Below are 26,483 nucleotides of genomic sequence, written 5' to 3' on the forward strand. Positions count from 1 at the left end.
TGTGATTCTATATTTTAATAACTTCCGGTCCAACGTGAACGTGCAAAAGGAAAGCAAGAAGAGCCACGTCAGTCTTGGGATTACTGGGTGTAGAACTATCTCGCAAACAACTGCGTTGCATTAGACGACTTCAGAACGATGGCATCGAATGATATTGGTGACTGGTATCGGGGCATACCCCAGATTACTCGGTACTGGTTTACAGGTACCGTTGTTGTGCCGGTCGCTGCAAGATTGGGACTTCTGAATCCTTTTTGGCTGCTCTTATCATTCGATCACTTTATTTACAAGTTTCAAGTAAGATATCTTTTGATCTTTGTTTAGTCCATCATTGTGGCTGATTGAGATCCTCAGTTTAATTGAAAAAAGTATATTAAGGATTATTTTTTCTTTCAGGTATTGATTGTACTGGTGTTAGTCACAATATATAAATTATAAAATTTCGTGTCTCAGTAATATTTATTGTATTGTCACTGCGCAGAATTTTAAAGATGGTTTATATTCTTGCCAGAGGGATTTGTGTAAGAAAAACAGACTTTCAAAATCTTGTATTCTGTAATCAATAGAATAACATCGAAGTTTTTTTTTACTAGTAGAATGACACAGCAACATAGGTAAAAATGCACCAGCCCGTGTAAACTGCACAAAAATATTCTCAAATCTGGGGCTTACTTCTCTAATAATAATCGTTAGCAGCTTGTCTTAGTATCAAGTTAAACTGCAGCAAATACATGGATATGGATGTGTGTTATTGCTAGGTTTTTGTTCACAGTTTCAGTGTTATGTCCTAATAAATGTGTATTTCAGATATGGCGACCACTCACAGCTGCATTATACTACCCTATATCAGGACCACGAGGATTCCACTATTTAATGAATTTATATTTTCTTTACTCCTACTCATCCCGACTTGAAACAGGTTAGAGGAAAATATTCATGATAACTGTCATACAACATGCTCACCATCAAAGGGATTCATTTTAATTTTATTTAATGAAATGCAGTGAATCAATTGTTGAGTCTGATGCACTGTCACATTTAATTGTTAGTTTAATATTAGCAGTATTTTAAATATTATTTCATTTTTTAAGACATTATTCTGCTAGAGTTGACTAAAGATCTATCAGATTTCCTCCTATTCTTTAAAAATGTTTAAAAAATTTTTTAATTAATAACTTCAAAGAATAGCTACTGTTTTATTTTCTTAGGTGTGTTTGATGGCAGACCGGCAGACTATCTGTTTATGCTGCTATTTAACTGGATTTGCCTTGTTGTATCCTTTTTATGTAGCAGACATTCTTGTCAATAACCTCTTGCAGCAACAACTTTACCTTTGTTAACTATTCCTATGCCCTGCAGAATATGTACTCACTTTTTTTGCAGTACTCCAAGAAGTCCTATTCATGTTATGAATCCTACCAAACTATTGATGAACATGTGATAAAGAGTTACAGATAAAAGGCTAAAGTTTTATAACAACAGACACCTAGTCCTTAGGTAGAGCATATTTTTTTTGACATAAATTTTACTAGTAAGTTAGTAATGTTTTGATCATTCTGATGCACTTGGACTGAAAGCATTAAACACTGATTATTTTACTTTTTCCCCTTAACCATAATCTAGATAATTGGGCTTGCTGCTGAGCTGATGGTAAATTTTATTATACATTTATCAACAAGTTCATTTAAAATGTCACATTTTGAATCACACTAGAATTGTTTATTTTAATGATGAAATTAAAAGAGGTAAGTAAGTTCCCATTCCGAAGGTTGTCTTGTTAACTGGTCACAGGGATGAGGTGAGGAAGAGTCAGTTTTTTGCTTTGTGTGTAACAAGCTACATGTATAATAAGTGATGTGTGTAACAGCAATGTGAGCTTTATCTGACTACACTTAATGTCAAGTTTCTGATTACACAAGTCCATCTTAGCAGCAGAAATAGTGACTGTTTCAGTACATATATATTATTTCTGATGTCAAAGATTATAAAGCTTATCCAGACTTGCTCGAATCAGATTTTAGGGATCTCACTGCAAGAACAGTTACCATTGTAGCATTAGATGTTGTGCCTTGATAAAGAGTTTGGGTGTAATGATCCTCTGGGCAGATTTTGATGGATCCTCTGGTCCTGAGTGTTCTGTATGTCTGGTGTCAGCTCAACAAAGACACAGTTGTGCAATTCTGGTTTGGAACCAGATTCAAGGTGAGCATATGCGTTTATTTTAGTTATGACAGATTGTCACAATACGTTTACAAGGCTTAATACATATACCAGCAAATGCTAACTGTAAAGAGGTATAAGGTGTGCACTTGCTCCAATCAAGTTTAACCAGGTGAAGAATGTAGTTCTACACGTGAACTGTAGTGAGGTGTGAACTTGCTAGAATCAAGTTTTACCAGATAAATGTAGCTCTACACATGTGAAACATGGGATTTTCCATCCACAAAATGCAAGGGGATTTCTGACTTCCCTTTAAAATTGTTGGGATTTTCTGATCTTCTCATAAACTATTAGAGTTTTTCAGCTGTCCATATTAACATATTGGGAGAGTGATTATTGACCATTAGCAAAAAGTGCACATCAGTGTACATTATTTAATAGACTGTTGTGATCTTGAGGTCTGGTGTTAAAAAAAGCTACTTCGAATATTCTATTTTTTACATATGTAAAACTGTGCCATTGATTTGGTAATCAGTAATGACAAAGTATCAGTCTTCATACATCTGGTTTATTGCATATTGTCTGGCACAATGAGACTGCCAGTTTGATTACATTTCCTTTCCCATTTTGCAAATTTTCTGCAATTACTTGGAGCATAGGTGTGTGAGCAAGGTCACTAATGATTGGCTAATTAGTAATAGATAATTTATTAACATATTTCATCATGACTGGCTTTCTGTTTTTCAAAGGCCATGTATCTGCCTTGGGTTCTCTTTGCCTTTAACCTCATCATTGGCAGTGGGTGAGTCACAAAATGTACATGTGTTGAGCTAACTTGTGCATGTTCTTTAGCATTATAGTTTTAAAGGACAACATGATTGCTACATTGTTTCTTTATGATTGGGTTGAGTTTGTTTGTTGAGTACATAATTATGCTTATTTTCAAGATATAAGTCTTCAAACATTGGCATTCTCACCTGTCACTAGGAAAGCAGGAGAAAAATACTCACCTATACTGCAGAGTTCTGTTAGCAAATCTAGCATGTCTTCGAGTCAAAAGAAGAAATATCACTAAGGTTGTCATGATCAAGATGTGATTTTTTACCCATAAATGAAACAGCTAATTTTGGAATACAATCTTACAGATTCAAACTTTTTTTAGAAGTTTCGACTCAAGTTTTAAAAGAATTAAAGGTCCAAACTGAATTCACTTAACAGAAAGTAAATCTTCTCCAGATCAAAATTTAATGGGCTTGTTGCCCATTACCATAATGATCATTGCAGTCTACATTGTATTATTGATTCTCTGTTACTAAGTGAGCATATTTGAGTTAATTTTTCCGTGTGTATTATTGTTAATAAAAAATAAACATTTCAAATGTGTGTTTTCTAAGATATACTCCTGTAATTTTTTATTTGATAGATGGTTAATTTCCAGCATTGTATTTTTATTTTATAGCTACAATTCACTGCTGATAATGACTTTTTTAACCATTAAAAATATAACATAAAAATGCGATACATATTTATCAATATAAAAAGTTATTTCTTCTTCATTTAGCTTTTTACTTATTCACACATGTTCCTGTTTAATCTCCTCATACACGCGTGTCATTACACATTAGGTACTTTCTCCATAGGTATTACAGTTACAGGAATTCAAACACTTGTGCTTTCAATGCTAAGGGAGTAGTACTGGGGCGAAAGTTTAGAACAGCTACGTGAAAAGATTCTCTCTTTCTTAGCAGTCTCATAAAAGACAGTGTAGGGTAGCACCGTTAGGAAAGAATATAAAATTCTATGATGCAGCTATAAATGTTTGACATTATGCTATCCTATAATGTTTGTGTGCAGTGGCATGATGGAGCTGTTTGGTATTGTGGTCGGACATCTGTACTTCTTCCTTATGTTTAAATACCCTCAAGACTTTGGTGGAACTCAGCTGCTTGGCGTTCCCACATTTTTGTGAGTTTCTTTTATATTTACATGAGGACACATGTGTTTGAGTGAGTACCTGCATGATTATTTCATGCCAGAGCACAAATAAAAAAATTTATCTGTATATTGTTTTTACATGTATTTCCCAAGTTCTTGGCACGAGAAATTATAATGTACTTTAAAAATAATAATAAAAATTAATTATACTAACACCTTGATTGTGCTGCAGGTATAAATATTTCCCCAATCGTCAAGGTGGTGTGGCGGGCTTTGGCACAGCACCATCCAGCAGGCGTCCAGCAAATAATGCTGGAGGTGGTCGTCACAACTGGGGCCAGGGCCAGCAACTAGGGGGCAACTAATAAGGCCTGGGGAGGACTGGTGCAGATGGTACCCCCTGTGTCTCCAAAATCATTGGTGTCTTTTCACTTGCAGCATGAAACAGCATATCTGCTAAGTGATTAACCTGAAAATGTTTGTGGCAAATAGAAAATTTTTGAAGGATTGTGGTTTTGGGGTGAGCTGCAAACCCTGGATGATGAAGACGGGTTACCCTTGAAAGCAAGGCAGCTTGCAGGATGTGTGACCAGAAATCCAGTCCTTCTCTCAGACGGGTTGGGTGGGGGGGGTGTCAGTCACCTGACTTCCACTAGACAGGTGTACAGTCCTGTTGTACAAAGGGTGGCATGGGGCTCGTGTGATCCTCCATCAGCATTTGAGGGGTATGTCACTGTGTACATACTGCAAATGACTGTGTGCTTTAAACCCATAAAAGGTGGCGTTCAGCAGCGCATTTCAGAACAGACCATGAAAATAATTCATAATTTAAAATAGTGTCGTCTTTGAAAATCCCTCACTATCTGACAGCATCTTGTTTGGCACTAAATTTATCACTTTCACTTTACCATCACCTGGAATTATGAGGCTTTTGAGGCCAATGTATATATTGTGTAGTTTGTTTTACTTCTGTGATGTTGCTCATTAAGATGTAGATTATCTGTTGTAGCTTAGCACTGCAGAGGGGTAATGTTCTTGAACATATTGGGCTGCAGGATGCACGTGAAAATGCAGTAAAAATTCTTAATATTTTAATTTAAATTGTCTTGTTAAAAGGAAAAATATGGCGAGAGGAACTGTGAGTGAGTGAACTGAATGGCGTGTGAGTGAAAGAAGGTGGCTGGTGCATCTGTGTTGTCTGGTAAAGTATAGCTGTTTTATGTCCTGTTTCTTTTCATGACTGCTGTTGTTTTGAGTTGTGATGAGAAAGAACACAATTTGATTTCACATTTAGCATTAAGCTGAAACATTTCTGGAAAATATTTTTAAGCATAAAATTTTGCTTTATTTAACCTTCTTCATAGTATGTTGTCTTGACTGTTGCGTGTATGTATGAGTGAGATGGGGGAAGGGGCAGGGGTTAGTTAATAAATAGCACATTTACACATGCACATGTGGGCTTATTGGCAACCTTGGCAAGAGAAATAGCAAGAATTTTACCCCCCAAAAAATGTTTTTGTTATTATGTTTCACAATATGCTAAAACCCTGAAAATCCAGTTCTCACATAATTCGAGAGGAAGAACTTAAAAATAAATGTGCTGGTAGTAGAGTTGTACACCGTGTCCATACTTGGTGTGTATTTACCAAGTAGATTGTCATATTTACTTCTGTTGCCCTGCTGTCATAACAAACTGCTTCACTTACCTCCTGACTAAAGGAACATCTCGGCTTGTCCAACACCAGTGGTAGCACTTCTCTGCAATAGTATTAACTACAACAAACAATGCTGTTTTGTGTTCAAAAAGATCTTGTTTTATTAAAAGGGTGTGTGTGTGTGCACGCTTGCATATCATTAGGTGATCATGATTCCTAAGTAGATCATCACCCTAAGAAAGATAACTCGACACTGAATCAAGTGTGTAGAGTAACTCCCCTTGGAATTGTCGAGCAGGAGGGTTTGTAGGGGAAGTTGTCTTTTCACCAAGCATGGAAGTAGAATACTAGCTGTGATATTACACACCATATCAAATTATTTCTGCTGTACTGGATCACCAAAACTGTTAAAATAACCTTTCTTGTATTTACACGCAACGGTTTGGAAAAAAGTGTTGAAGAACTGGAACAACGATCCTTCAACAGGCCTCCAGACCTAAGACCACTGACAGCTTCAGAATGAGCTAATCAGTATACCACGTGACAGTAATTACCATGCTTTATGCTGCAAATATCTCTCCTTACCTCTGAAATGAATTATAAGGCTCAGATGGTCTGTTATTATTCTTGATTGCTCATTTTATGCAGAGCCGCGAGCAACATGGAAAAGCACTGGGTTGCCAGGTGCTAAAGTCGATCGATCCAATATCGACCCCCGCTAATGATCCTCCATCCTCTCACCTCCGTCAGGCATCACGCAAGTGCATGGTGTCCTGTTGCAGGACCACTTAAGCCGCCTTCACACCTTGCAACAATAAATGAAGTGGTTAAGAACTCCACCGTCGACAAGAAAAACCTTTTTATTTGCCGAAATACAAATGTTTCCGTCCTTATCTCCGTCTGTCTTCAGATGATACAGCCACCCAGTAAACAACCGCTTTTATGAACATGATTCATGTCCTGCCTCCATCACAGCTCAATCGTCTACCCGGGTGCTAATGCATGGGTGGTCTGTGCTGAAACTTTTTTTAAGGGGAAGAAATGGGTGTAAGACTGTAAGTGCAGGGCGAGGGCACACAGAGCCACTGAATGGATTGTTGATGGCACAACTTCTCTCCCCACCTACAGTTACTGATTAGTGACAAACCCTCGTCCGCCAGGTGAAATTACTGGCGATATTCAGAGACAAGTCTGCGCTTCTAAGATGTTACTGATAGGAGAACCTGGCCGTCAGTGATCACTGATGATGACAGTCAATGACAACTTTTGTCTCAGAGTGAAAGTGCTGATGATGTTTAGTGATATAACTTCTACATCGGAGTGAAATCTGATGATGATATTAAGTGATATGACTTCTGACTCGGAATGGAAACTGCTTTTCGTGATATAACTTCTGTCTTGGGGCGAAAACTGATGATATTGTGTGGTATAACAGACAAAATATACTTGGTGGATGACATCGAGTGACAGCATTTTGCACCTGCGATGCAAGAACAGTGGCTGGGAGGCTAAAGTTTTATTTTATTTCTTCCACCGTTCAAATTGACAAGCTGATGAATCACGTGGTATGACTGTTGTTTTATACCGCCTCTCTTACCTTCGCAGGTTGACTTCACTGGACCTTGTATTACAATGGTAAGCCTACTGATTACACGTACACCTGAATAGACTGTAGTACTTAGTAAACTTGTAAACTGAGCATTTACTATATTTTAAACGAACCAGATACATAAAACTGTCGTTATGTCGAGACAGGATGTCAGCCGTTGTATAGCAACACACACACTTAGTCCACACAAGTCACAAGCCTGACGCAGGAGAGGAGACCAGGTGAGTCGCAGGTTGTAGTCTAACCTCTGAGCCATCGCGAAAGCATGGACCGTGCTACACCGGGGGTTGGTTGTCTGCCACCTGGTGTTCGCCTGCTGCTCTGACGGACACGGCACGATGACATCGAAGATTAAATGGTTGGAATGAGAGGCGCTTTCAAAAGTTGATGATAGAAAGAAGAAGTTCCCCTGCCCCCAAATGCAAGTTGCCAGAAGTGTGACAGGTTCCACTGACAACATGATGTCAACGTGAGAAGTAATTTGTGTAATAATCACAGTTAGTAATGTTGTGTAATAATCACAGTTAGTAATGTTGTGTAATAATCACAGATTTTCTGTGGATTTCTGTCCTTCTGCCAGACCTCTCCAGCCAAAGACAAAACCCGGGTATCTTGCCGGTACCCGAGGACCAAAGACGTGACAGACGTGCTGCAGGCCACTCGAGTCAAAGACAGAAGTCATGACCCAGGGGTCAGAGCGGGGCAACCGTCACGACATCCGTACAAAAGCCGTGGCACCGTGCTGGCCGGCATCGTGGCCACTAACAGACGTCTGTGAGTCCCAGACTAACCTACAGTCTGTCTGTCTGTCTGTCTGTCTGTCTGTCTGTCTGTTCACAAGCTGTAATCATCACTATATGTCCTCGCGTCGCCAGCAGTCTCATTGTCCGTCTCAGTCTCTACGCCAGTCTGTCTGTTTACCTGCCTGCATGTTTGTCTGCCCGCTTTCTTTTCTGCCTTTCTCGTCGTTTGACTCAGTCCTGTGTTGTTGTGAGTTGTTTGTTATTGCAATAAACTAGTGTCATGCCAAGCAAGTATGACATCTCTGTTTATCTAGATATCTGCCGTGCCAGTGCCATGAAGTTACTTGTCAATGCTCACGAAAAGTCATGTCATGTCGATGTGCTAGTGACATATTATGTGGGTGTGTTAGTGTCATGTCATGTTGATGTGGCATATTATGTGGGTGTGTACTAAGTGTCATGTCATGTCGATGTGCTAGTGTCATGTGGTGTGTTAGTGTCATGTCATGTCGATGTGCTAGTGGCGTATTATGTGGGTGTGTTAGTGTCATGTCATGTCGATGTGCTAGTGGCATATTATGTGGGTGTGTTAGTGTCATGTCATGTCGATGTGCTAGTGGCGTGTTATGTGGGTGTGTTAGTGTCATGTCATGTTGATGTGGCATATTACAAGGGTATTGTACTAAGTGTCATGTCATGTCGATGTGCTAGTGTTATGTGGGTGTGTTAGTGTCATGTCATGTCGATGTGCTAGTGGCATATTATGTGGGTGTGTTAGTGTCATGTCATGTCGATGTGCTAGTGGCATATTGTGTGGGTGTGTTAGTGTCATGTCATGTCGATGTGCTAGTGGCATATTGTGTGGGTGTGTTAGTGTCATGTCATGTCGATGTGCTAGTGGCGTGTTATGCTGATGTACAAGGTGTCAAGTTGATTTGGTCATGTCATTTGGTCTGGTAAATTGTGCCATGTCGATATGTTATTCGCTTATTTCATTAATTCATGTTCTTGACCTTTGGCTGACCTGGACGCAGTGGATGTCAAAGGTCGCCGCTCAGTGACCTTTCTTGTCCGCTTCGTGAGGTCAGACTCTCCAATGTTACATGTTGCTCACGACATACCATCAGTATTCATACACTAGTGAAACGTTTGAAACGCCTGTTGACATAACGCTGATCCTGCCGATGTTGCAGCTGCTTTTTTAAAAAATAATTTTCCGACATCTGAGGAACTGTTCGGGTATGCTGCTACCCGGTCTAAAGCTAGGCGGTGGTCGACCTTGCGGTCATTGAGCATCACTCCCAACATCACTGTGCCCAGGAAGCTGATAAGACTGCTGGCTCTGTAACTAGAGTCCAGCTAGAATGTCCTTTCTTGGGAATAATCCTAACGACTCGTGTCCCTTTCTTACGCCAGTCTTTGCAGTGAGAGCTGTTCGTGAGGTCCGTCATGTCCACTGATTCATTATCTCATTCATTAGCTCGCCGTACCCTCCACTTGACTTCTACTTCCGCGGATTCTCTTCCCTCCTGGGGAATGATGACGTGTCAGACACCCCCATGCCTGTCCTCCACACCAAGCCATCAGGCTACCAATTCCACCCACCCGTATTCCCCAAAACACTCCCCACCTCTTGTAGGCAAGGTATGGTGGGATTATTACTGAGATCCTGGGGTTAGTGGTGAGGACAAAAACCGTTAGCGCTATCAACCCAAACTAGGAAGGTACCATGATGACTTGCAGGTAAACACCTGACACCTGATCTGACCTACATTCCCTGCCCGACTACGTGTTCAACCATGTTCCCTTCCCACAGAGGAGCCATCAGAAGCCCCTCCCCACCTAACCTACCCCCCTTCCACCCACACACTTTCAGTCTTGTGATATTACGTGGCAGTGGCTCTGTGGCACCTGAGGTACATCTGTGGTACCTGTAGCACCTGTGACACACCTGTGGTACTTGTAGCACCTGTCGTACCTGTGGTACCTGCGGCACACTTGTGATACCTGTGGCACCTGTCATATCTGTGGCACACCTTTGGAACCTGTGGTACACCTGTGGCACACCTGTGGTACCTGTGGTTCCTATGGCACCTGTGGCACACCTGTAGTACCTGTAGCACCTGTGGTACCTGTAGCACCTGTGGTACCTGTGGCCCTGTCTGCTCCATTAGCGCCGCCTGCTTTTTTATGGCCGCCTGACAAATGGCGCGATGACGACTGGAGGCAATAAAACTCTCCAGGTGAGAATCATGGCCACTGACACTCCAAGCGGCTGACAAACAGGTTCTGGCCGCCGACTGGAAGCGACATGTCACTCACCTTTCGTCTATTGTTGGCAGATCATTCCTTGTTGTGTCACGTGCCCCATCATCGATGAGCGCCGGGGAAGACATGAAAGATAAGCGTTCCAATCCCTCAGCCAGCCACCCAACACATTCTCTACATTTCACTTCAATAACCGGGTACTTCTCTGGCCATGCCAGTGGCTGGCATGTGAATGTGAAATGCCATGTGAAATGTGACCAACTGAGTAGTGGCAGTTGACAAAAGTGATTAAAAACAACTGTTGACACCGTGATGTGCTGTTTGACAAGTAGTGATGTGAGGGATGCGCACTTGAACAAATCGTTGGGTGGATGACCCGAGGCAGACTTGCGGTTAATACTAATAATGGGTATAATGGTATTTGTAGTGCGCAGCGCCACCACCAGGGTGGATCGCACCCGTGTAGACGAGTGGTGTTTGTGAATGGCTAATGGAGCGGGTTGATGTGACGAGGAGACCAGGTATTTATTACCTGGAACACGGCACAGGTGACAGCGCTAAATGGAATGGAAAGGGGTCAGGCCTCCCTGCTGTGTGAAAGTATGTATATATGTATGAAGAGGGTACGAGAGAAAGGAGAGGGTCGCAAGCACCGACCCGTCGATGGCCGGGTGTCGCCAGGTGTCGCTCCTCTCGTCAGAAGCCGCAGTCGGCAGGTGTTGGGAGGAAAAAGTCGAAAACTTTCTGACATTCACCACCACCACAACCACCACCACAACCACCACTACCACCACCACCCAGCTTACGGGCTTTTCGGATTTCTGTGATTTCTGGAAACACCATCATGAAGCCCCTGCCAGTATTTTCTAGCTTCAGACTCGTCCTGGAAGCTTGTGACTCCTGGATTTCTAGTCGAGATTTCATGTTTCGTGACTGGCGGAACCTGGCAGTTATCGTCTGCACGTGGTGACCTCCAGTGGAACAGTGGGACACTGCTGGACTGGTGAAGAAGAACGTGAAGGAGTGTTCTGACTGCTAGAGTTGTCCTGACTGTTGGTGTCCTGACTGTTGGTGTCCTGACTGTTGGTGAGCTGACCTGGAGGTGTTCGGACTTCTCGGGATCATTCTGAGATGAGTCAACGCAAAAGTTCCCTCACACGAGCATCGACTCTGTCCTGTCACGACGGCGCCAGGTGGGTTGGTCACGTGGTGTCTGTGTGCATGCTGGTGTGTTCGAATCTCGGGGACACAGGAACACACACCTGTACATCCCCATCAACCCACCCCAACACACACACACAGTCTTACTCTCTCCTTCCGCTCTTCCAGTCTTACAAACATGTTCTAAGTCCGTCTGCAATGTGACAGAACTCAACTAATGACTAAAACACAACACGACTAATTACTAACTGATCGCACTGTCAAGCTGCCACTCAAGGGCAAGAAAAAAAAGCAAGGATTGATTTAGAGAGTGACACCCCTTTGCGGCCACTTATCGCCCCTGACCTCATGCTGTAGGAAGACAAGAGGAGACAAACTGCTGTATTAACAACATCCTGGCTACAACACGCGGGATGGCGGAGTACGAAAGGTGACAATGGGAATTCGTGTGTTTGCCTGTTTGTGTCTTCTTTTTTTTTTTAGTTTCTTTCATTCTGTCTTTCCTACACTCCGCCATGTCTTAACACCAAAGGGTGCGTTAAATATTTGCTGGTCACTCAGCCCGCCAGTCGCTCTGCTGTTCGGTGTGTGTGTTTGTGTGTTTGTGTGTGTGTTCTCAATCTGTGACAGATGTGTCTGTGTGTGGGTGGGAGGGTGTAAATACCCGTTCAAACGTTCAGATGACCCCAGAGAAGACTTAGATAACATCTGTAGAGATGCAAAGCAGTGTCCGGGTGAACACTGACAGCATTAATGAAAATGAACAATTTATTCTAGTTACCCGACACGCCAGTCCACCCGCTTACTCTGCCAGTTCCGGAGCAAAGGTCAAAGGCGCTGAGGTCTTACAGCAACCACCTGTCCATTCACTGCTCAGTAATCTGTTCATCAAGCCCAAGGATTTTGTCTTCGGCACTCACTAAGGTTCGGGGACAATTGAGAAAGTGAGGGTGAGCGAGATGTTGAGTGGGGGCGAGTTGGGAGGGAGGTGAACTAGCCGGGGATGAAGAATAATCTTAGATGGTGTGATTAGCTGGGAACTGGATGATACTCTAGCTGCGTTATAAACTAACCTCTTTCAAACAGTAAATAGCTAACATCTGTGTAAGACTGTATTTCCAAATATTAAGACGAGGGGCGCTTCACAGTTTTGATAGCTAATTATTGGCTACAAGCACCTGAAGGCTTTGACCCGATGACACATCACAAAAGATCAGGGTATGGACAGACTTTTAACCTCCTGAATTTAGAGCACAAACCGCCAAAGAATGTGAACTGTATATTATTGTGTACACATGTTATACAATATTCTTACATGTTGACCTTCCGCTGGAGTTGAAAAGCTCCTCCTCTTGTTTACCAGCTGCGGTCCCGTCATTCAAAATGTAAAATCGGTTGACTGTTGTCGGTGTTGACTGTTGTCGGTGTAGGGAGGGGTCACTGAGCGGTTTTTATAACAAAACTTGTCGCCAAGGAAGCATTTATAATAGAAAATTAATTCTAAAGTTATATTTATAGTCACAAAAACAGTTCTTTATACTGGGGCGCTATTCACCAAACTCAATTTCCATATCAGCACCGATCATAAGCCAACTTACACAAACAACATGACCCCAAAAGGTCAACTGGGGAACGTGGCAACACAGCAATTGTTCTGTTCACCCCACTCGAGCTTGTCTCACTCACTCCCTTCTCTCTTTCTGTAATCCCTCTTCCCCTCTCTCTCTCATGGGCTAAGAGTTACTTTAGCAAATGTTGTGTACGGGTGTGTCGACGGTTCCTGGGTCCCCCGCGCTGTGTCAACTCAGTTGCCAGCCTACAGTCGACACCAACCATCGTCCGTAGGCTTGGCAGACCGAAGCAACAGACCCCAGGTGACAGTTTATGAACACACTCGGCCTGCCGGGTGGCTAACTACCCGACACTAATGAGCTTGGTTTTGGGAAGTGGACAATGTCGACCTCCGTTGTTTAGACAGCTTGGCGTCGAGGAACTGAGGAAAAGTTGACGAGACATTTTAGAGAATTTTGACAGACCACTAGCTGGTTCTTCTCTACCTACCCCGCACCCGGAACGACAGAGAGCACACCTTGACGGTATCGTGCATGCCAGATAAGATAAGCGAGTGTTGTGACACCTGTCGGTGTTTTGAAGAACATGGAGACAAACAACAATTAAACCCTCGTTCGCAGGATGTTTTCGAAAGCCTGAGAGACGGAACACGTGACTGTCCCCCAGAGGCAGACATCAGAGAGTTCTTGGGTGGAGTTAGTCGATGATGGTACGTACTATCCCCGCGATGAAGTCTATACAAGTGAAACTAAAGCAGGTGTTGCAAGTGTCCCCGGTGTGTCGGGTGTCAGGTGTATCGCTGTATATGGTCTGTTGGCTGTATCTTGGGTGTTGGCTGGACTCGGGTGTCACTCTACAACAGAAAGTGCTGGAGAGGTAAAGAGGAAGCTACCCTCTGTGCTGACGTGGATCGCTGCATTCTTCATTGGTCAGTAAAGGTGACTGAGTGCACAGGTGTAACTGAGGACAACGTGTGACCTGCAGGACTGGGAGTGGCCAGGCGTTGCCTCCCACGTGGCGCAATATGGCGGCCTACAGGTCGGCGGAGGAGACTCACACCTGCAAGAGTGCGGCACGAGACCAAGCTGCAGACGACAAAAAGTGAGTTGTCTTCTCCTAGACGGCGCCCTGTATTTTAACAGCATTTCCCATCTCAAGCTCGCACGTCCCAGAGTCCAGCTAGTCCACTGTCACCACCAAACTCTGGTGTCACTTGACAATCCATTCTCCAGTCCCACGGTGTCCGAGTGATTTCAGTCCCAGGATGTAGCAACTTATATATCTTGTGATAATTATATATATATATATCATATCTCATATCCCAGTGTCTCATGTCTCACTATCTTCATATTCCAATATTCCCGCAGGCCCAGTATCCTATTATCCTGTTTATTTATTATGATAATCGCTGCAAGTTTCTTGTCATCATAATGTGAGACAGTTAGAAGTCCAGACACTGTCCGTGTCACCACAATGTCCAGCAGTCCATGTCCCCCACTGTCCACGTCGTGTAGCGTCGTCAGGACTCACAGCCTCCCAGGCGCAGGTAAAAGGTACGTGCACGCACGGACAGACGGTCCCCTTACACACGTGCACACATGAACACACACACACACACGCACACTGTGTCGCTCGAAATAGTTTGTCCCTTAGTGTCAGCCCCTGACAGCAGGCACGTGGACTACGGACCAGATCACGTGAGATAAAGACGAGAATCTCGCTGACACCAGGCTGAGTGCAGGCAGACATGATAGACTGCGGACTGGAGAGTAAGAAGGAGGAGGGCTTAGGACACTTCATAACTTGACAAGGAGAGGTCACAGGTCACGATCGACAAGACTGAGTTGACAGACTGTTCAGCTCTAGAAGATTCCGCTACGTGTGAGAGAGAGAGACGATAGACGTGGACACAGAGAAGGAAGGAGAATCCTTATCGCTCGTGACGTCAGATGGCAGAGGGCGCTTTAAGCTTCTCTGAAGTTTCTAGAAGACTTGGCGGCATGAAGACTGCTTTGGCTCCAGGCTCGTGGAGAATCACACCTGAGACGACTTTTCCACGAAGGTGTATTGCTATAGTATAGCCCAAGGACTCGTCTCAACCACCTTGTAGCCACAGACGTCATCAGTTCAGCGCCACCTGTAGGTCAGGTGTGTTTTCGTTATCTCCAGTCTCAACGATAAGCCAGTCGTTGTCTCGTCAGATGTTTTGGGGCAGGAGGCGACAAAAGCGGATAAATAATATGTATATTAGACAGTGACACTCAGTGGAAACCTCTCAGGGGAGATTAAGCAGTGTGGGACCAAGGGAGAGCACACGATTTGAGTGTGGTGAATAGCATCCCTTGGCATGTACCCTCCCTTCTCTGTCTGTGTGAATATTTACTTCTCTGTAAATATGTGTAAGATTACCACTTGTCATATTTACCCGTTCCACTGTCTGTGGATGTCATACCCTATCCACCCAACTCTCTCTCTTTGTTTACTCTACCGCCACGTAAATAAACATCTGTTGTCACTCTCTTCACCAAAGGTCTGTAAGAACCTCTTACAGTTTAATCAACCACCTAAAATGGTTTCAGTGTGAGCGGTGCGTCTCTGTCTCTCTCACACCTTAACATCAGGTCTGGCGATCATTTCGGTAGAGGGAGAAGTAAAGTTTACACTCCAGATAAGAAATAACCGGAGGTTACAAGTCTCCACACGTCTTCTCTCCCTTGCCTGTACCCGATGCCCCCAGCGAAAGTGTTTTCTCCCCTGCGCTGTGTCCGCTCCACTGGAGACAGAGTCACGAGCCGTGACGAGCAAGTCTCTGTCACTCGACTGCAAACAGTTTTGAACCCACCTCACAGACTCACAGTGCTTGACACTGCGGCACCGCTGACGTAGACAACAGAAACGAATGTGTTTTGCTTTGACTGGTGACCTATGACCTATGGCAACATCCGACCAGCGTTCAGTGTTCACAGTGCCGTGCACGTGTTTGTCAGCTCACAAACTTCCCGTCACATTTCGCTTCACTCAAATCACGTGAGAGATCGAAAGTTGACAATAAAATCACAGCAGACATCAAACCTTTCTCGTTAACAATAAAACATCTTGTCAGACGCCATATGTCGTGATGCAAAGTACAAACTGAGTTTAAAGTCAGCCTCGTTTTGGAGTTTGAGCAGCTTTGACACATTGAAACACGTTCAAACAGTTGGTACGATGCACCATCTACAAGGATGGCGGTTGCCGCAGTTCCAGCTTTGATTCCCTCAGGTTGTGGGGGCGTCCTGACGGTCCTGTACTCGTGTACTCGGTGTCGTGTGGCCGTCGTGTACTTGTAGCTGCCATGTACTCAGCCTCTGACCTCTGAGGTCTTCAAAGCTTTTGACTGATTGGAGCAGACAACGTTCTGTCGCAGTTCTCCTGAAGACTTGGTCAGGCGGAGGCGCGTGAAGGAAGTGACGTCATTGGCAGACTGACCAATGGCCTCGCGGTGCTGCCAGACTCGGTACCTCGCCTGCAAAGGAAAATTTCACCACCACCACCACCACCACCACTACCCCACCCAACCCAACCCCGTCATGTTGAAAGACATGGAGGGAGGGAGGGAGAAAGCTCCCAAGCCAAGATCCTCTTTTCAAGGATTTATGTCCCCTTCGCCGGCACTTCAGCCGGTTGGTGGCGCAGCCAACGCCCTAAGCCAGTTGCCAATATAGCCGAGGTGTTTGGTGCCATCAGTCTGCTGAGGACGACGCCGACAAGGTGCGCACCCATGTTTGTCACGTGGCTCGTGACGTGTGCGCGCGTCTACAGAAGACTGGCGCTGCGGCGGAGGGTGGTCCGCACGCGGCATGGCCCGGGTCAGAGGTCGAGCTGGGCACTGCAGCGTGTGTGCGTGGTGCATGCTCCTTTGCGCATCGACACCTGAGTTTTTCTTGCCCCGGGTCACACCTGGAACCCACCCGTGGCGCAGGCGGTCATGGAGCAGGGCGGCGGCCGGACAACTCTGTGGCGGAGAGTGGTGACTGCCTCGAGAAGTACTTCCGGTTCCACCGACAGCAGCGCGCTCAACGGAGGAAGCAGCAGTCCTAGAGCTGCAGGACGTGGTAGTGGTGGTAGTGCTGGTAGTGCCGGGAGTCCCAGAGGTGCTGGTAGTGCTGGTAGTCTCAGAGGCGCTGGGAGTGCCGGGAGTGCCAGAGGAGGTGCACGGCTGAGTGCTGGGAGTGCCAGTAGCACCAGTGGGGGGGACAGCAGCATGCAGAAACCTCGCAGCAGTTTCCACGCTTTGGCCTCGTCTCTCATGGAACAGCGGAACAGGTGGGCGTTCACAGGCACTTTTCCTCTCGTCTCTCTTACAGGTGAGATTTGGCATTATCCATTGTCCATTATCCATCTCTCGCAGAGTGACGTACCACAGAGTTGTCTTCCCTAAAGGTGTCTCGCCTGTGGCTGCAGACGACATGACGTCACCATTTGAAGGAGGCAGTTATCCGCTTAGCTCCCTGAGTAAGTCGTTGCTGGATTAGGAACCAAGAGGTCAGCAGTCGCAGGACTGGGTGTTCAGATACAGGTAGATGGTAGACCTGCTTGTAGCTGTTGTACTATGACTATTCGGGTGGTGGTGCCTCAGTCACAGACACAAACATTCTTTCTCTCTCTCACACTCACTCACTCACTCACTCACTCACTCTGCACAGCAATATAACTCGCACCGAATGGCTGCCCCACCCTAATGTTCATGTTCACTCGAACAAAGAGAGTAAAACTTGGCAGAGAGGGAATCCTTCTTTTGAGAAGCTTTGTCGCACAGGGAAGAGTTTTTCATGTGCATTTCCCCCGCTCTACCCGGGGTGACATTTACGTGAGTAAGTACCAGGTTTACTGCTTTGCATTCTGTCAGATGACCAGCCATGCGTGAAGCGGCTTGCCATCAGTGAAAGAGAGTCTTTGTCTCACACTCCGGGTGGATGCACTCAGCCGGGTGAGGAGCAATGTTGCGTGTATGTCCCTACCTGGCACCCGGTTTGTCAAGTGGACAATAACAACACTCGCTCGTCGTGTTCCTGTCGAATACTTCTAACAGAAAGTTCATATAGCGACCTCGTCACGCACCATTACACTAGTTCATATACCCTTTATACTCACCACACACCTACATACCTGGGACCATGTACTCATCCACCCGCCATATACCTACATGTCGTGGGCAATACACACTAAATGACTTGTGGACAGTCCGTGTACATCTTTCTTCTCCATAACTGACAGCATTCACAAATCATGAAAAACTAAAAAGAATTTGTTTGCTTTGTTACGACAAATTTTAGATAGTTTGAAAATTTCTCAAAGTAAACATTTCTTATCTGGTGACCCTTCAACTACTGTCTAGTCATCATTGTGTCAGGCTAGTGACAACACACAGACGCTTCTTCACTGTGATTTGACAGTGGGACCAGGTACCTCGTGCCACACAAGCTGCATGTAAATGATGTAGTGTCTACAGTCTGCGGAGGAAAAACCTTTCTTGCACTCCCAGAAGTCGATCTCACTCTGTATTACAAGATGAAGTGAGGAGGTGGATGTGTGTGTGTGTCTAATAAACTTTACACGAAATTGAGGTTTTGCCTGAAATGACACATTCATGACACAGTGATGTACACATAGTACGGAGCGTGTACTCAGGCCAGTGTATACCCAGACTGTACCCACTACCCCGGTAGAAGACATGGAGAGCTGGGTGTCTTGCCACTACCCGGTGAAGTACAGACCTGACTAACCACCTCAGACCTTCATCAGTAGCGAGGTCGCTGATGTACTCTCTTGTTTCCTCCATCCATCCTGATTGCTTGAAGATGTACTTTGGTTCTCGTGCAGACTGGTTGGCTGAGTCAGTCCCCCCACCCCTTCACAACCCTTCCCCCGCCCCACCCCCAACTCCTTCGTCATTAAAAACAAACGGCACGTGCGTCAGCGGAAGTGGATGCCGTGAAGCCACAGGTAATCAGGTCGTTTGTACACAAGCCAGTGCCACCCCTTGGTCACCTGACAAGTCTCCTCCCTCATTACCTTTGACCTTTCTCTTTTCCCCCTCAAATCCTCCTCTTCTTCCGCGTCGTCTGCGACAGCTGGCATCAAACACTGGTCTACAGACTAGACATGGCTTCTGCTGGCTTTGCTTGGCAACAGTTGATTGAATTCCACCAGAAATGTGCAGTTTCCCGTACAAAGGAAAGTACGATGCTAAAAGGTCACTGAGTGCAGCAGTAGCGCGTTGTTTTGTGGGCGTGGCTGTTAGCATGCACGTGTGTGTGTGTGTTTGACAGTGTGCGTGCAGTGCATATGTGGTCTGTGTGTACGCTCCTATTCTTGCTGAGGTCGCGATATAAAATAAAGTAAGAGAGGGACAAGATGTGCACAACTCCTTCTTTTTAAAATGTCTGTTGCCACGGCAACGCCATTTTCCAGCATGAGACGACGATGTAACAGCTAAGCTCTCACTAAATTATCTTCCCTCAGTTCTACACAAGAGTTATCATCTTATTTCTTGTCTCAAAGACCTCAGTTGTCTCAACGTCTCATCTTGTCTGCAGGGAGAAGGAGGTGAAGGCCAGAAATGAGGAGCTGGAGGGTCTGCGTGCCAGGCTGGAACACGAACAGAGCGACAATCAGGTCTGTAGGAGGAGGCAAGGCTTCAGCTAAACACACCTTGTGGCCGACTCCCACGCCAGTTGTACAACCTTAACAGTTTTAGCAAACAAAAACCACTTTTTAGGTGTTAAGAAATCTATGAAATATTTCATGTTAGAATATTTCAAGTACATGTACCTGCTTTAAAACAATGCAGACACGCGCAGAGGAGAAAGTTGAAGAGCATGAGTGGACAGGATGCGAAATTTTGTCTTTAAAGTTGCAAATCTGTTTCAAAATTCCAAAATATTTTATTCTGAATGTCCAAAGTTAGTTTCAGAATACCAAGCGCTGTCTTGAATGTCGGAGGTGTGTTTCAGAATTCCAAAAAGCAGGCGGAGGAGCTGCAGGCGAGTGTGGGGGAGCTGCAGCTCAAGGTGCAGCAAGTCAACGAGTCGTGTCAGAAGCTGCGACAAGAAATCAAGCGAAAGACGGAGCAGATAGAAAAACTAGAGCGGACCAACTCACACCTGGAGGACCGCATGAGAAACCTGGAGATAAGAGGTAGGTAGGAGTCGTTTGCTGTCACACCACCCTTGAGTCACATTGAAACTCGCTCCAGCAGATGCATGTCGTGTTGGGGCATGAACAAGTGATGTGAGAGAATCTTTTGTGTGGGATGTGTGTCAGTAATCGGGTAGGTCTTCAGGGACTTCAGGGTAACAGGCGCCTAGTAAACAACAACCCTGTAAATACTTTCTGAATTAAGAATTAAGATCACGTGATGTTCGAGCGTCATCGGTCACATGTCTGTCTACAGCGTCTGAAGTCGAGAAAGCGGAGCTAACTCTGGAGTCAACGCGACGAAACTTGGAAAATAGCCAGTGAGTTTAGTCCCTTTGGCTGTTCCCTCCCACCCATCTCTGTCTCTGTCTTCCAGCTATCAAATAGTCCCAGCTCTCCATTGGCCGAAACTGAAAGCGCTGACATATCCACGTGTGACTCTGTGACCTTTTCTGTCACAGACAGGAGTGCCGAGCGCGCGATGGTGAGATCCGCAGACTGACAGACAAGTACGACCGTTCCTGTCAAGACCTGGCAGTAAGTCTGGTTGTCCGTGGCCACACCTACTGTAGATGTAGTGCTGTTCACAAGTGATGTTCACACCACGACTAGCGAAGTGTTCACACGGAAGTGTAGAGGTCAACATGTAGAGAAAGGTTTGCTCTGCTCGTGGATCTTGTCGCGTTTTCATGACCTCCGAGAATTACAGGAAGTGGACAGAACTTTGCTCCTGCTCTTAAATACGTGTTGTTGTTGTTGTTGTTGTTGTTGTTGTTGTTGTTGTTGTTGCTGTTGTTGTTGCTGTTGTCCATTTTGTTTTCTTTTGTCTTATTGTTTTAGTCGCCCGTAAGAATGTTTGTCATGTGCGTGCAACCTAGAAACAGTTTGTGACGGATGTGGCAGAGACGGGAAGAGAGAGAGACAGAACAGTGAGAGGACGACTGAAGATGTCAGTTCACTATTTATTTCTCCTGTCTTTTCCACCGCAGCAATCCAAAAAGAAGATTTCCGAGCTGGAGCAACGAATTGAAGATTTGAAATTGCAAGTGCGTCACGCCCTCATCAAGAATGAAAATATTGAAAAGGTGAGCGGCCATCTCCGAGGGCGCTGCCAGCAAATGTCACCCTGATGGTTGTAGTCTGTAGAGTGTAGAGTAGCTCAGTAGCTCTCAGTAGCTGACACTAGGACACGTGCATGATAGAGTCCTGCGTCTTATAGTAGAGCCTGACATAACCCTGACATGAACGTCCTCTGCTCTATACTAGGGCCTGGAGATGATCCCGCAACTGAAGGACGACATTGAGGAGCGGAACAAGGAGATCGGCGAGCTGAAGAAGGCGCTGGAAGAACAAACATTGCAGCTGGCGACCTCCCGCAAGGCTGTCCGAGAGTTCAGGGACAGGGCGCGGGTGAGTTCAAGGCCTCCTCGTCTTCTGAATGTTGCCATCGGTCTTGTCGTTGTTTTTATTTCTGATGACCCCGCTCGCAGGTCAAGCTGTCTATTAGCTTCAGTCAATGACATCAGCTCTGTCTAAGTGTCATCATCATCATCATCATCATCATCATCATCATCATCATCATCACACTGTGCCCTGCTGTCACAGGAGCTGGAGGGCAGCGAGGCCGAGGGCGAGCATCTGCGCACCGAGCTGCAGTTGGCGCGTCACGAGGTGACGTCACTCAAACGCCTCGTCACGGGCAAGGACGCTCTGCTCATGCGCAAAGGCCAGGCGCTTGACCAGGCCAAGGTCAGCCATCACTGTGACCTCCTCTCCTCCCTCCCAGAGATGGGTTAAGAGACTGGCGAGGAGGGAAGAGGGGGTGGGGTGGAGACATGGTTAAGGAAGAGGTACAGAGGGAGGGAAGGGGAGAGGGGGTGGGGCACATTAGGTCGTCCTTCAATCTTCGCTTTCAATGTTGACGCAGCTGTCATTGCTGGCAGTCCATGTGGATGTTACTACCTTATTGTGTTGCTCCGTGTTATTGTCAGATTCTGTCACAGTACAGTTGTTGTCCGTTGGCCTCGAAGTTGCTATGGTTACTTGGTTCTGAGAGTGTTCTGCACATGCTTGCAGGAGATCATCGAGGAGCTGTCGAGAACAAGCGACAAGAACGAGGCGATGAAAAAGGTGACAGAGATTATTTCCCGGATGGCCTCTCTGTCCGAGACTGAGTGAGTTGCCACAAGCCTTCCACTGCGGGGAAAGGGAGGGGAAAGTAGTGTTAACCACGTAAGGGATGAAAAGTGATCTCCATGTCAAACTACATCATAACAAACTTATGATAAGATGGCGGGGACTGTGGGAAAGACTGAAACTCGGTAATAGTTCTCTCCCTCAGACAAAGAATGCTGAACCTTGACCTCAACTTTCTCTCTAGGCCTGACGGCGACGGATCACAGTCCGCCAATCACCAGCATGGTGTGACCACGCCTACCTCGTGGTCCACACAGGTACGTGTTGACAACACACACACAACCTACATTATATATATATGTACACTAGATAGCATTGCAAGCCACACCAGATATATTCTCATGCTCCTACACGCCAGATAACGGGACGTATCACACATTAGGGAAGCAGCCATGAATGTGATCAGAGACTGCGATGGTCATCCCAGCGACAGATTAGGTCGGATGAGCAGGTGTGTCCTTCTGACTCTTCAAAATGAAAGGTCAAGTTGGGTCACTTTTTTATTGACAGTGACCGAGTAAAACAGAGGAAGGTATTATTCCCCCAAATCGTAGACATACTCCTCGCCACCTGTTCTCGCGTACGATCTCAGCTCTCATTGGCTGTTACCTTGACAGCGCAAACTGATTCATGTACAATGCTGACGTGTCTGTTGCTGACCTCTGTGTGTGTTTGGTGATATTTGTAGGCGTGTATCTCAAGAACAGAGGCGGGGACACAGTATCTTGCTCTGTTTTACCCAGTCATTAGAAAATAAAATGCTGTAAGCAAGATGACCCGCTCCCGTCTTTGTCTGCTGAGCGTCCTGTGCGTGGAGAATTCCTGTCCTGGCCGCACCCTGCAGACCCCCAGCACCACGTGACGCCTTGACATTGTGAACCACTCTATGTTGAGGGAAGATGTCTTGTCTGTGCAGGGCGGTGGTAGGGAGGCGGGTGCTGACCCCGAGCCTCACGGCGGGTGGCACAATGGAGACACCGAGATCTCGGAGCGCTGGCCGCTAGGGGACAGCACCAGCAAGAAGACAGAGGGCAGAGCCAACAGGACGGCCGTGGTTCACCCCGTGCGTCGCAGCGCCTCCGTCAACGATCACCCTAGACTTGTCGCCAGGTGTCGCCCCGCCAAACCCAACGGCCACCAGGGCGTGGCCATCCCCTACCGACCGGAAACACGTGTTGGCACGCGATACCAGCCTTGGCTGGATTACCCGCTAGGGGGAGCTGAGGACGGCGACAGCCAGTGGGTGCGCGCGCACTCTAGCCTCGCTCCGCGCAAGTCTGGCGGCCGCCCCTACTCGGCGCTGGTGGGTGCGCAGTGCGTCACGAACGACGGAAGTGACGTGGACTCCTGCAGTTCGCTGGACACCGAGTACGAAGGCAAGCTATTGGCCAGAGCTCAGCTGACCGCCCGCCAGAAAGACGACATCCTAGCGGCCGCTGTGGCCGTCGGGGACCGCGTCATCTTCACCATCACCCAGAAGCCACCGCGCTACGGCCGCAAGAAGCGTGAGTTGCTTTCACCCTCTCGCTCAGTAACGTGCACGATAGTAGACGGAAAGCTGCTCCTTTCTTATTTTCAAAGTCGTGTACGAAAAGGACAGTTGCATTTTAAGTAGATGAAGGAAGGCTACAGTCACTCCCGATCACTCCCTCGGTAAACGACAAAACACTTGTGGGTAAATGATCGAGTCCGACAGAGGGGGGACGACTTCCTTGTCTCTCATGACGGAATGGTGAGGAGGTATAAAGTACAGTATGTGTGTGTGTGTGCAGCCCAAGCCGTGGTGTACACTGGGATGGTCAAGTACATCGGTCAGCTGGACAGCGAGACCCACGACACCGCCACCTACGTCGGCCTCCGCCTGGACGACGCCAGTGAGTACCTGTCACCTTCATCATCAACAGTTCGTTATTATTATTTATCCCATGCTGGTCAGCCAGGGGGAGAGAATTCAGCGGCTGACAAAGATCACCGCCGAGACTTTTCTCTTTTATTTATTTTGAGATGCGGTAACCTGGTCCTGCATGGACCGGACTGACCATCCATTCTTTTGTCAGTTTTGCAGCTGATTTCTCTTTCTTTCACCGGGGCTCTGACCATCCTTGACGGTCTCCCCAAGCAATAATTCCCGTTTCTCTGTGTAAGGCGAAGAAGGGAAAAGTTTGTTCACTTGTTCACATTGAAGTATCACGAGAGCGTTGAACTGCAGGTGGTGTCACGTGACTGTTGCAGTTGGCGAGAACGACGGCACGTTCAAGGGCAGACGCTACATGTTCACACCCCACAACCACGCCAAGTTCTTCAGGGTTCGAGACCTGACTTCCGTGCTTGATGTCAAGGTGAGCGCCACACCTGGCCAAGTCCTCTAAAGGGTTTGGATTAACGCGTGTGGGGGTAAAGTGGGGAGGGCTGCCACAATGAGCAAGATGCTGAAGGCTTGGGCTCACTACAAAGATCGTTCAAACGAACTAAAACACTTCTCGCAGAGCTTTAATTCCACAATATAACAACTGCGTGTTGTTTCTCCTGTTGCTAAGATCTTGATATGAAATAAGCCAAAGCTGTACTGCTGCTAAAGCTGCCAGCGCACGCTAAAATGAACAAATGCTTTTTGTTGTCTCTAGAGCGGTCAGTACATACCAGCCAGTCGCCTGTTGCTCCGACACCTCAAGAAAAATCCAGGCAGCGATTAGAAGTGAACCGGCAGCGACGCGAACTCTAGTGTGACACGTCACCTCAGCCTACAAGCCATCCTATTAATTTTTATTTTTATTATTATCCTGGCGCTATGGAGGCCATCTTGTCACTCTTGTCATCACTTGTTTGGACCTCCATGCACGTTAAGTCCTTCAGGCAGCAGGGATTGTTGTTCTTTGGATGGCAAAGTATTTGAGGGACAGTGGACTACAAGCGGGTCAAGAAGAGCTAGGCAAGGATTGTGTGTTGACAAACCAATGGCATGAAGGGTAGACGATGAATGGAGCGTGCAAGTTAGTTGCATTGCACCTTTGCACACCTGTTACTCCACTCAGATTTATACACATTTTTGTGACTATTCTCAAGTCACAAGACAAAAAAAAAACAACTCTCAATCTAGCATGTGGTGTGGAACAAAAAAAAAAACAGACAGATGCTATAAATATCATGAACTGTTGATTAGTGTACAGGAGACTGCTGATGCATTGTTCCTAGTTTTTTCCTTCCTTTCAAAGCATATCCGTCCATCTTAAATTAAACATCCACAAAATGGACAAAGTGACATGCAAGTCTTGCTGGTGCAGGAAGCATGTCTGCAAAACAGACTGCTGACACTGGTCACCCAACCAGTCAAATGATCCAGCAAATAACAATGCGAGGAAACAGCCATTTGTTGTAGTTGTTGTTATTGCACAGTGGTTATTTGTGCAAATTTTGATTGTATTCTAGAGATACAAGAAAATTTCTTCTTTATAAAAACGTTGTTTAAAAAGTATTTACCTCTCGAATTCTCTAACCCTGGATCAGATATCACCCATGTCAATATTAAGCAGATTTGCCGTTGCATATGCTCACACTACAACTGTACATGATTGTTCTGACAAAGTGTTTGAACACACACCTGACATAATGCTTTAACAGAGGCCTGACACATCGGCCACACAACACGCAGGTGTTACTCAATTTGCTCACTTTTATGGTCCATTTCCCAACACTGTACACACATGTATACAGAAGGTGTGTACATTTGTACTGAAATCCAAAGAATGAGATGTCAATGTCTGTAGCACCGCAAAAATAAAGTAAATAAACACCCATGTGCATTGTCATGGATCTAGTCACAGTGCTAGGACTGGGCGCGTGTGTAGATGAAAGCGTGCGAATGATGGACGTTGTCTAAATAGAACGTGACAAATGACGTATAGTGACGTCAAAAGAAATAGTGAGGTGAGAGGGTCACTCACTCACTCACTCACTCACTCACTCACTCACTCACTCACTCACTCACTCACTCACTCACTCACTCAC

The 26,483-nt window shown here is 45.9% G+C and overlaps 2 protein-coding genes across 4 annotated transcripts; both read left to right on the plus strand.

Moving 5' to 3' along the window:
• The first annotated feature begins 30 nt into the window (after nt 1-30).
• On the plus strand, nt 31-5,451 carry LOC112553162 (derlin-1-like). The gene is made up of 8 exons (XM_025220203.1): nt 31-297; nt 808-919; nt 1,209-1,273; nt 1,624-1,650; nt 2,107-2,202; nt 2,910-2,962; nt 4,015-4,125; nt 4,328-5,451. Exons 1-8 carry the CDS (start codon nt 139-141, stop codon nt 4,458-4,460), a joined length of 756 nt encoding a protein of 251 aa, XP_025075988.1. The 5' UTR covers nt 31-138; the 3' UTR covers nt 4,461-5,451.
• Nucleotides 5,452-10,738: 5,287 nt separating this feature from the next.
• LOC112553238 (lamin-A-like) lies at nt 10,739-26,274 on the plus strand. Of its 3 annotated transcripts, none has more exons than XM_025220331.1 (14): nt 10,739-11,563; nt 19,682-19,760; nt 20,099-20,282; nt 20,539-20,602; nt 20,744-20,819; nt 21,272-21,367; nt 21,549-21,692; nt 21,888-22,031; nt 22,359-22,456; nt 22,663-22,735; nt 23,395-23,983; nt 24,251-24,352; nt 24,711-24,817; nt 25,103-26,274. In XM_025220331.1, the coding sequence occupies exons 1-14, from the start codon at nt 11,502-11,504 to the stop codon at nt 25,169-25,171; spliced, it is 1,887 nt and encodes a 628-aa protein (XP_025076116.1). In that variant the 5' UTR covers nt 10,739-11,501; the 3' UTR covers nt 25,172-26,274. The 3 variants fall into 3 exon arrangements, with proteins under 3 accessions (XP_025076116.1, XP_025076115.1, XP_025076113.1); XM_025220330.1 differs by lacking the exon at nt 10,739-11,563 and adding an exon at nt 13,809-14,204; XM_025220328.1 differs by lacking the exon at nt 10,739-11,563 and adding an exon at nt 16,788-17,408.
• The last annotated feature ends 209 nt before the right edge of the window (nt 26,275-26,483 follow it).

Source organism: Pomacea canaliculata, linkage group LG12 (assembly GCF_003073045.1).
Source record: "Pomacea canaliculata isolate SZHN2017 linkage group LG12, ASM307304v1, whole genome shotgun sequence".
In the NCBI taxonomy this organism is placed as follows: domain Eukaryota; kingdom Metazoa; phylum Mollusca; class Gastropoda; order Architaenioglossa; family Ampullariidae; genus Pomacea; species Pomacea canaliculata.

What these genes read in the sequence shown, in the direction of transcription:
- LOC112553162 (XM_025220203.1), top strand. Translation starts at nt 139, where the DNA reads ATGGCATCGAATGATATTGGTGACTGGTATCGGGGCATACCCCAGATT. An exon ending in ACTTTATTTACAAGTTTCAA is followed by an intron (nt 298 to 807) that starts GTAAGATATCTT and finishes TGTGTATTTCAG; the next exon opens with ATATGGCGACCACTCACAGC. An exon ending in AACCTCATCATTGGCAGTGG is followed by an intron (nt 2,963 to 4,014) that starts GTGAGTCACAAA and finishes GTTTGTGTGCAG; the next exon opens with TGGCATGATGGAGCTGTTTG.
- LOC112553238 (XM_025220328.1), top strand. Translation starts at nt 17,071, where the DNA reads ATGGAGCAGGGCGGCGGCCGGACAACTCTGTGGCGGAGAGTGGTGACT. An exon ending in GTTCCTGTCAAGACCTGGCA is followed by an intron (nt 20,820 to 21,271) that starts GTAAGTCTGGTT and finishes TTTCCACCGCAG; the next exon opens with CAATCCAAAAAGAAGATTTC. An exon ending in AGGCGCTTGACCAGGCCAAG is followed by an intron (nt 22,032 to 22,358) that starts GTCAGCCATCAC and finishes ACATGCTTGCAG; the next exon opens with GAGATCATCGAGGAGCTGTC.